General features: G+C 39.5%; 1 protein-coding gene across 1 annotated transcript; it reads right to left on the reverse strand.

Annotated features, from left to right (window-relative positions):
- Positions 1–6,340: 6,340 nt before the first annotated feature.
- LOC116143179 (putative GATA transcription factor 22) lies at positions 6,341–7,871 on the reverse strand. The gene is made up of 3 exons (XM_031428609.1): positions 7,677–7,871; positions 6,829–7,212; positions 6,341–6,706 (listed from the first exon to the last, which is right to left on the reverse strand). Exons 1-3 carry the CDS (start codon positions 7,869–7,871, stop codon positions 6,377–6,379), a joined length of 909 nt encoding a protein of 302 aa, XP_031284469.1. The 3' UTR covers positions 6,341–6,376.
- Between the last annotated feature and the right edge of the window lie 2,426 nt (positions 7,872–10,297).

Raw genomic sequence — 10,297 nt, forward strand, 5'->3', positions numbered from 1 at the left:
GACGGGCGAAACCCCATTTTCTTTATTTTATGGATGTGAGGTGATAGTCCCGATTGAAGTAGGAATCAGTTCGTTCTGAAGAGAAGTCTTTGACGAAGGAGCAAACAAAGACCTTCTCTGCCTGAGGCTAAACCTGATCGAAGAAAATCGAGCCAAATCTCAGTTGAGGCTCGCCTTGTATCAACAGCGAGCCAAGAGATACTTCAATACCAAGGTAAAAAATAGAGACTTTGAAGTGGGCGATCTGGTCCTCAGAAAGGCCATACAAGATACTCAAAACCCAAACTTAGGGGCACTTGAGCCCAAATAGGAGGGTATCTTTAGGATATTCAAAAAGCTCGCACCAGGATCCTTTCACCTGGAACACCTTAACAGCGAAGCAATAATGCGAGCTTGGAACGCTGAGTACTTGCGAAGGTATTACCAGCAAGCAACTCAGGTTTCACTTGTTCTTATGTTCTGCATTCACGTTCATTGTAAGGCCATTCACGGCCAAAATACTTGATCAATAAATGAGGTATTATTCATTATTTTCTTTGATTCATGGTTAATATCTTAAGACCATTAGCATTTTACTAAATTGCGACCTACGCGATGGTATTCTAAAAAAAAAAAACTCTAACTTAAGAATCCAGGAAAGACAGCTTATCTCGAACAAGCCACACCAAAATCCAACTCCTTGAGGGTGAAACATCCCCAAATCGACGAAATTAAAGTTAAAATTAAAATTTTCAAGGAAAACACGTCGAAGGAAATCAGCCTTAAGTCGGTGCCCAAAAAACTTGAAAAGGACGATAAAGTCCGAAATCAAAGGTGAACGACGCATAAGATTTTCTCGAACAAATCCGAAAAAGCTTATTAAGAAGTGAGCTACGCGTAACTTTAAGCAAATTTAGATTTTGGTGTTACAAGTCCTACTAGGACGACAAATCGACTCCATAGAAATATAATAAATATTGCTCGACATGGAAACGATAAAAGTTTCTTTCATTGATTGAGTTTAATTACAGAGGCAATAACAAAAAAATAAAAATAAAAAGATGACTTGTCAATAGGAGGAACGGTGACTTCCTCTCCAAGATCGGGAACCTCAGTTGATGGAATTATGGTCAGGGGATTTGGATCCTCGACTTGGAGTTGGTGCTGGGCCTCCTTCTCGCCTCTTTCGACCTCCCATTGGTCTTTGCCCTCTTTTTTGGACTCGTCCGAGTAAACATAGGTCTCCCCCTAAGCTTCAACCTTTATCCTTTTGACTTCTTTCTGATAAGCTTGGGGAAGGAAAGAGAAGTTGATTGAAGGATGGGCTTCCCACAATTTTCGGACAAAGAAGACAAATGTTTCCCAGGCCTGAGTAGTAATGGCCTCGTTCAGCTTGTCAATTCGAAGCTTGAGCTGTCTAGCCTCCGCTTCGGCCTCTTGGCGATCCATTACCTCCTGGCCAAGGTCGAGCAAAGACTATTTGGACTTGGCCTCCTAGCTCGTGATAGCCTTTTGAGCCAAGGATAGCTCAGAGTTCAGTTTATTATTGGCACCCCGATGCTATGCCAAAGTCTCCGCGACCTCTGCTGCATTAGCTTCCGCCTTAGCCCAAGCAGCCTCGCTCGTTTTCAACTTGTCAAGGAATTCCTTTTCCTTGACCTGAAAGGTCGCGACTTCCCCCATGAGCCGCTCGAGCTCAGCACGCCTGGCCTCTTTCTCCTTCTCATTCTCCTTCTTTTTCTCTACAAGCTCCTCCCTAGCCAGAGCGTCCTCCTTTATCATCTCCGCAACCTATCATTTTCGGTGGTTTGCCTCTAAAGTGTCGTTGCATTCCTCATACAGAAGTCTGCTCGCCATGACAACCTGAAAAAAGAATATGAGGAATCAACAAGAAGAGAGAATATCGTGCAAAAGAAAAAGGGGCGCCAACTACCGATACCTTCACCGCGTAGCTGCAAATTAAAGCCAACATCTGGAAGGGAGACGAGTCCCTGACGGCCGCAAATGTTCACAGGGTGACTCAATCCCTGGTGGCCCCAACACTCATATGGTCAAGGAGTTGGTCGATCAGCCCGTCGACTATAGCTTGGGCCGCTTCGTCCATTTTCTTATTCTTTCGTTGGGACGAGCCAAATTTACTCCCCCCAGTAGCACATGCCTTGCCAGCAAGAGTAGAGTTCTTCTTGGCCAAACCTTTGGCTGCTTCTTTTTTAAGGTCACCGGCTTGTGTGGCGACCTCTTTGCCCGAGCCATCATGCCATTTGGGTGCTTTATTTTTTCCCGAGCCTCCAGTTGGCTCGGTTGTCTTCTTCATTAGCCCCTTTTGGGGCTCCGTAACGTTTTTTCCTGCCAACTGCCTTAGTGGCAGTCGCGAGCTTCTTCGTGCTTGGGGCTCCCCTAAGCTTGCCACTTGTGCGTTTCAAACCAGCAATGTTTGCCGGCTGCTTCGGGCTTTGTGACGGCTATAGAGGCAGCCATTTGCTTCTTTTTTAGCTTTTTGGCCCACATTTTTGCAAGGAATAAGGCAAACGAGTTAGCAATCTATTTGCGAGGGAAAGCAAGCGAGAGCAAGTAACAACTTAGCCTTTTTCCAAAAGTGCTAGAAAATTGGCCCCGTCCCGACAAAAGCTATACGCTTTCAGGTGAGGAAGGGTAAGAAGCTCGTTAACGTTGCGCTGATTGTCTGAAAGATCGCTAAAACACTGCAGCCTCTGTAAACTCGCAGCTGGAAGATAATTCTACTTGACGTTAACTATAAAAATAAGACATGACGATCAGTTAGATGTACAACTCGAGAACAATCCTCGCACAAACATGGGAAGCCCAAGCCTTACTCGCTTCCGCAGCGAAGACACTGGTCTCCTAGGCTTCATAGAAAAAGAACTGTGAATCCCAATGTGAAACTTTATTCGGGACGTCAACCAACCCGTTGAAACGTACTCTCCTCGCTTTGGAAAGGTAGTACGTCTGGTCTTGCCCCTTTTTGAGCCTGTACAAGTGAACGAGCTCTTCGATGGACGACTTGCCCAAGTTAGTGATCATGTACGCAATGTACATTGCGATAATGATCACTTAAGAATTGGCCGTCAGTTGAAGAGGAACAATGGTGAATCACCTCAACATGATGAAGTAGTGCGGGGGAATGAATACTCTGCACTTAAGGAGAGTCTCAGAGGTGGCTACCCATCCATGTGGGGGGTTCTTTCGAGAATATCCCTCCGGAACCATCAAGTTGATTTGCGGCACGTAGACCGCTCTTTTGCGTCCAAGATCCCTAAGGATGATCGAGGATTGTGGTTCTTTTCGTAGCCTATGGGCTAGAGAAGGCGGGGAGTGAGCTAGCGGCGTTTGGGTCCGAGTTTCAATCGATGAATTCTTCAGAGACCCCGGGAGACACATACCCAAAGGCTGTCGAGCCTATCGGCGAATCGAACATTCGGTCTATGGTACGACTACAAGAGGAAGACATAGTTGTAGCTCGCTTCTGAGTACCTCAAAAAAGAAACAAACATGTGTCAGAGCTCGAACAAATCGACAACCATTCCACACTCGCTTCTATTTCAGGAACCCAAGATAGCTCGCACAATACAACGATGTTACGCGACCTACCCAGGCTACCAACAGTCACCACGTCAAACCTTACTAAAACCTGAGACAGCCGGAGATGCAACCAAAAACCCTACTAAAACCTTAAAACATCCAATATGGCCATTATAGTAGCCACCCTTTGATGCAAAAATCAGAAAAACAGAAGAAAATAAGGAAGAGCCTTACTGGAATAAGAAAAGTGCTGGGAACTCGTGAGAAAGACCACCGCGACGACGTAAGAACAATGGCAAAGGAGAACCAGAGTCAGAATAACTTTTGGAGTGACTATTATGAGGTTTTTTGCTACCTTTTATAATGGTTTGCATGGGAGACGAAAGGGCAAGGTTTAATCATGGCCGTCGACTTACAGTCGATCCTGGCTTTTCATTCATCGAGCAATCTCAACCCGTAGACGTGGCCACGTGTCGACCATCTGCGAGGAGCGATGAACTGTTAGATTGCTTTAATGATAATCATTGTTGCACGTCGCCTCGACTTTGCGTGTGAACAGTTGTCGTCGCCCATGCATGATGAAACGTAACTAACAAAGCCTGCCATATTTAATGCAGCATGCCCATGCGAAAATTACCCGTAAGCCCTGACTGTTCATATTTTGAGTTTCGACAGGTACCATGAGGAATAAAGATCCAAGTTGAAGTATGTCGGCCAAGCACAAGGTCGACCATGGGGGCCCGGTCGAGCATGCACTCGGAGACTCATTGTTGAAGCCGAGCTTGACATCAGATCGAGCAATAGTCTTCGAAGCCTAAAACAAGCATCAAACACTAGGGGACAGATGTTGTATGTGATTTTTCTGCCAAGCTCGGGCCAACTCAAGGATATAGCTCGACCCAAAATGAGCTTGACAACTATGATTGATCGACCTAGCATAAGCTAGTCACGAACAATTCAAGGAATCATTCAATCAATCTCCAAATTACTTTAGATCCCAGATATTGTGAGAATGACTGGATCAACAGTAATCACTACGTAATCACAGCGCCCAATTGCAAGGATATTAGAATTATGATTCGAATAAGTTGTAATCCCCTAAATTTTGTTTCTTCCTTTGTACCAATCTTGTATATAAACCCTCTCAAACAATGAGGAGGGGGTTACGAATTTCAGATAAAAATCGCATTGTAAGCTCTCACATCAAATACAAAAACACAGTGGACGTAGGTTGTTAACCTGGCCGAACCACTTTAAAAATCTCTTTGTTCTTAGTTTATTTCATTCATATTCATCGCTGATTTTCACTAATCACGCACACATCGGTTCTGATCCTAACAAGGTCGATCGGATCACGCTGGTTGGTGTAGAATTTCGTATCAACACATTATATTTAAATTATTGTATCAATTATGCTTTTCAGTAGGGGTGCAATTGAACCGAGTAGCTCCTCGACTCGAATCAAGACTAGGCTCGATTTTCAAAATCGCGAGCCAATCGCGAGTTCAAGTCATGATCGAAGCTCGCAAAAGTAATCTAGGTCCTAGCTCGACTCAACTAACTTGCGAACTGCAAAAAACTTGCATCATCATTCGAGCACTGTAAAGCTTGAAACTCGATTGCTCGATTTCGCTCGTGTAACAAAACATTTACCCTAAAACAAACAACAACACTCGTAAACTCCCTAATTTCATCTATCCTTCAAACTTTCATTGCACCGCCATCGTTGTGCTACCTTCATTACACAGAAAAGTCTGAAACGCCACCATCGTGTTGGCTTCATTACACCATCGTCCAACCTTCGTTCAGCTTGGGTTCCACCGTCGTCTAATTCAAGGGCTCTGAAAGTTCGAATCTGACAATGAAGCTGCTACACTCGAAGGTGAGCTTGCGTCTCTCAGCATTTGATTTTAATATAGTTTCATTTTCTGAAAATTTATTTGAGCTTTTTATGCTTTTATGTGTAATGGATATTGTAATAATTTTTATGCCTGCTTTCAGACGGATGCTCTTGGAATATTCATCTGGGCATTTTTAAGATTCCCAAGCTTCATTTTTCAAGTGTATTTCGATGTCAATGTTGATTTTTAATGCTTTTCTTGGTCTGCTTTAAACACAAAAATAATGCCTCCAGTCTGATAATCTAATGAATAAGTCTATCCTTACAAAGACTTATACAAAGAAGCCTACAAAGTGAAGAAAAAAACAAAGAAAAAACGGAAAAAGAGAGAGAGAGAGAGAGAGAAAAATCATGAAAATCAAGGATGAGGATTATCTTTGTATGTCTCCTTTGTATTTGTCTTTGTAAGACTAGCACTTCTCTAATCTAATATACAAAATATTAGAGCCACGCCGAGCTCGAGCCAAGCATAAATGCTTCGAGCTCGAGCACCCCTTTTCCAATATCGAGCCGAGCTTGAGCTAGCCAGTACTCAGCTCAGCTCGAGTACGCCCCTACTTTTCAGTGCTACAATAGAAGGTTAATTATCTGTAAAACAGTAGAAGTACTGTAACATATATCTCTGTTGGTAAATTTTATTTACTCCATCAGAATAATATATACATGGAAAGGTTTATAATATTAAAAGCAAGAGATGATGAGACATTAAAAATGCTTATGTATATGGAGTATATATATATATATATATCAGAGAATAAAGACTTGAAAAGCATTAATTAGATATGTATATATTATTATGATGGTTATTTGGATTAGTTCAAGATGAGATATAGCGAAGCAAACCAGCATTTTAGTTTGCGACACTACGAAAAGATTATGATTTCTCTTTCTTTTGCAAGCACAAACAGGCAAACGATCCTAATTATTATGAATTTCAAAATGCCAATCAAAATAAAACTAACTTTGAATGAAGCCACAAGATAGTTCCATTAGCAGGATTGCAGCTTCTTCAACATCCTGCGGAAATACTTGTTTAAGAGCAGAATTCTGGCTCAAACTTAGAGCGAAATCCTTAAAGCAAAGCTTTCTTTGGGGCTGATGATGATGAGGAGGATCTGGAGACTTATTGCTTTGTTTTTTGTAATGTGCAATATGGGTTGCACGTGATTTCTTCTCCTTGTTTTGCACCTTAATCTTGGAGTCGGTGGCTGTAATTGTGCCATTTGCTGCTGCTTCCATGGCCCGTCTTGCCTTCCTTTGCCGAATACCACAAGCGTTACAAAGTGACTGCACCAATATATGTAAAAAGGTTTACTTTTGTATATATAATGCATTTGACAAATTATATATCAACTTTAGAATACCTTAAAAGTTTTGCAATAGAATTATAATGAAGAAAAATTAAGAACCTTGGGACCACGAGGGCCGCTCCTCCAAAGGGGTGTGGTGGTCGTGTTACAGTCTGCGCAGACTCTAATGGTGTTGTTGCTGTTATTAAAAGAACTGGTTTCGTTAGTATCATGCATCTGATATTGAAATTTTTGCCTTTGGGTAATTTTGACGGATTCTTCGGTTTCTGTGCAAGTCGAGTTCATCATTTTTTCCATTAGTCTCATCTTCGAGGACATCCATTTAGCTGAACTGTTTTCAGTACTTTTATTTCCTTCTGTAGCCTCTCTTGTACACAACGACATGTTATATCCATTGGTTACATCGTTCATCATCGGCTGAATTGAAGAAGATGAAACTACATGTACATCACTTGATCCTCCTTGAGCCATGTACTGATTAACCTAAGATCAATTGAAGTAAGAGATTATCATACTTATCAAAAGCCAATTTAAGCTACCCCTCATAATTAAGGACCGTGCTAGTGATCGTGAGATAAAGCTAAGAAAATTGAATCAGAGAATATAAGAAACTAGCTAACTTTTGTACTTTCCATTAATGAAAGATCTGACTAATAAATGGTCAAATTAACAAAGGCCATAGATTTTTATATATGCTTATATATCTGATATACATTTCATGTACTATCACTCTATAATTAAGCTATGATCATGAGAGATACTAAGAAATTAACCTAATAAACTGGAGAATTATGACTAACACTTGAAGAATCACAAAAAGATCAAAGATCAGATGTATGAGATAAATAATCAAATCGTAAGGTATTTGTAAAAGGAGAAAATGAAACCACGGGGAAAGAATTAAAGAAGGTAAATAATATAACCATAGTAAGTTCACGTGTTCTTGCCTTCTGATCATGTTGTTGTGACTCTTCAATTACGGTCATTCTTTGATCTTGAGTTGCGCTAAACAAAGTAGGACATGAGAGAGAAGAAGGTGGTGGATGTGATGATGACAGGAACAGCTGCAAATGTTGTTCATGCTTTTGCTCTCCATCAAGTTCAAAAGAAGGGGGTGGTGGGTTCAGATAAACAGGAGTCATGGCGAGAGAGAAGAGATGATTGGGGAATTGTTGTCCAGCGAAGATGGACAATATGGAATGGGATAGGGCAAATTAAGAATATGATCACAAGGCTAAAAGAACCTAAATAAAAGGCAGTAAAGGGTGTTATAAAGAAGGAGATCAAATCAATAGAAAGGGGAAGAAAAAAAGAGGTAGAGGCCTGAAAGCCATTCACGTGACTTCATGTCACCCAAATAAAACAAGATAAACAAGACAAACTAAAAGGAGGTGTAGAATGCAACTACTCAACCCCAGTATGACAAAACCCTATCTGCACTATTTAATTTATCTAGCTAGCTTTACGTCTCTCATACCCAGTAAATATAAACTATATATATACTGTATATACTAATTTTTTTTTCTTCAAGCATTTAAGTTTTTATGCCCTACGCATCACATGTCTTTATTTGTCCTCACAGTACTGTTCAAATCTCCATTAATGCAAAATATTCTGCCCTTGTAATACAAAGAGTTTGCAACACATTAAATAAAGTAATTAATAAGAAATAATTAGATGATTTGGATAAAATTATATACGTATTTATAAATAAATAAAAGTAGTTTCTTACTATGTAACCACAATCATTTAATTAACATGTATATGTTTATTCTTCTATGTAGAGTTTGTGGTTTCTTAAAGAAGAGAATATGTATTTTCTTAAAGAAAATGACAAATCGTAAAGATATCTATAATAATATAATAATATTATACGTATAAATAAATCTTATAAAATTTACATACAAAGTGATGTGGTAAAAAATAAAATAAAAAGTCAAACTCATTATATTCACTCTTCCATTTATTTTTTGTCACATTTGTATGAAGATCTTTGTAAGATTTATTTATAAACGGTGTATTACTAATAATAATATAAAGAGGCTACATATCGTCTAAAGTCTTAAGATCGTAATTTTAATTTTCTTTCCTCTGCGTGTGGCAGAGTGCAGAAGAGAAGATACATATCTAGCCGTTTGGATTCGTAATAGCCAAGAAAAAGTCGATCAATAATCCAATATAGTTTATAAATACAGCGTATCTTTGCCAAATTTCCACTACCGAAGCACAGAAAATGAAAGATATTTGGAAGATTGGGGAGAGGAATATATTATGCAGATATATATATAAAATGGGAAGGAAGATGGGTTGCATGCATGGGAGCATCTAGTGTTCTTAGTGTTGCCAAAACGCATCAATTGCTTTTGCAGTTAGGGAAACTGACAGCCTCTTTAGTCCCCACATTTTTTGCCATCGATCAACCCTTCTCATCTTTTGCAGTTAACTTTTACCGGTTACTTCCAGTTAAAGAAATAAATTTATTGCCAGCTCCGACGCTTTTCTTTATAGTGATCTGTCATTTTGATTTCGTCCTTCTTTGTTGCCTTGAGAAAGCCCTGCTGCTATATCAATCAGCACAACAAAAGGTCTCCCTATAGCCACGTATAACTTACTGGTTAATTATATGCACTTTGGCTTGATATATATTTGTGTGGATCAAACATAAGCTAATTAAAATTAAAAAAAATCCCAGTCCTTTCATGAGATATTTTAGAGTTTATAAATTAATTATATCACCGAATTAATATTATAAAAAATCAGGTGAGTTGCTACTTCACATGTGAAAGCAATGATTACTTGGTGTCTGCAGGATAATGGAAGATTTTCTGTTCTCTTGCAGTTTCACAAGATTGCAAGATTATTGTCCGGTTCTTCCTTGTTACCTGAAATTCTGTATGCCCTGAACCTGAATATACCATTTTGGGGTTGCCAAACATGAATGAATGTTTGGAGATATCAACTTATCCCTTTGAAGATTAGGCAACCAGATAGAATCTGTGTTATCTGTTTGTCGTCAACCAAGCCTCTCCAGGAAAGAATAAAACGTAGACCGAAGCCTTTAATTAGTTAATTAGCTTTAATAATTAATTTTATTTGAATATACGTGACGGTGGAATATATCAGATTTTCATTATCTAAAACCTTAACTAATACTGTCCACAAAACCATATTATCCTTGACAAAACTTGCTCTCATTGGCCCTCGATCGGATATCGATAATCTCTCTTACGTGCAGAATGCCAGCGTTGAAAATCTTATAATTGCATGTTGGCAAGATCATAAAAAAGAAAAGACAAAAGCTTGATGTTTTAATCTTTTAATATTACCTGAATGATAATAAGTGAATCACAATGCTCCGTGGTTTTCAGCTTTGGGCACCAGTCCCACCACACGATGTGACTGCTTGAAATCAGTGGATCACAAGTCAATAACGTTAATCTGTAGTGGTGATCAAAAGGATAAAATTTAATCAGCATGATTTATAAGATGAAAAAACATGCTACGTGTGGTCACTCCTATCATGGAATTTAAACTTCGGATCAAAATTAAAATATGTGATGATGGAGAC

The sequence above is a fragment of the Pistacia vera genome, unplaced genomic scaffold, assembly GCF_008641045.1.
Source record: "Pistacia vera cultivar Batoury unplaced genomic scaffold, PisVer_v2 Contig427, whole genome shotgun sequence".
Lineage (NCBI taxonomy): Eukaryota > Viridiplantae > Streptophyta > Magnoliopsida > Sapindales > Anacardiaceae > Pistacia > Pistacia vera.

Bases quoted from the DNA above. Each gene is read 5' to 3' on its own strand.
- LOC116143179 (XM_031428609.1), bottom strand. From the start codon at position 7,871: ATGACTCCTGTTTATCTGAACCCACCACCCCCTTCTTTTGAACTTGAT. The intron at 7,213-7,676 runs GCAAGAACACGT...AATTGATCTTAG, and splicing joins CACAACAACATGATCAGAAG to GTTAATCAGTACATGGCTCA. The intron at 6,707-6,828 runs GTTCTTAATTTT...ATATTGGTGCAG, and splicing joins GCGGCCCTCGTGGTCCCAAG to TCACTTTGTAACGCTTGTGG.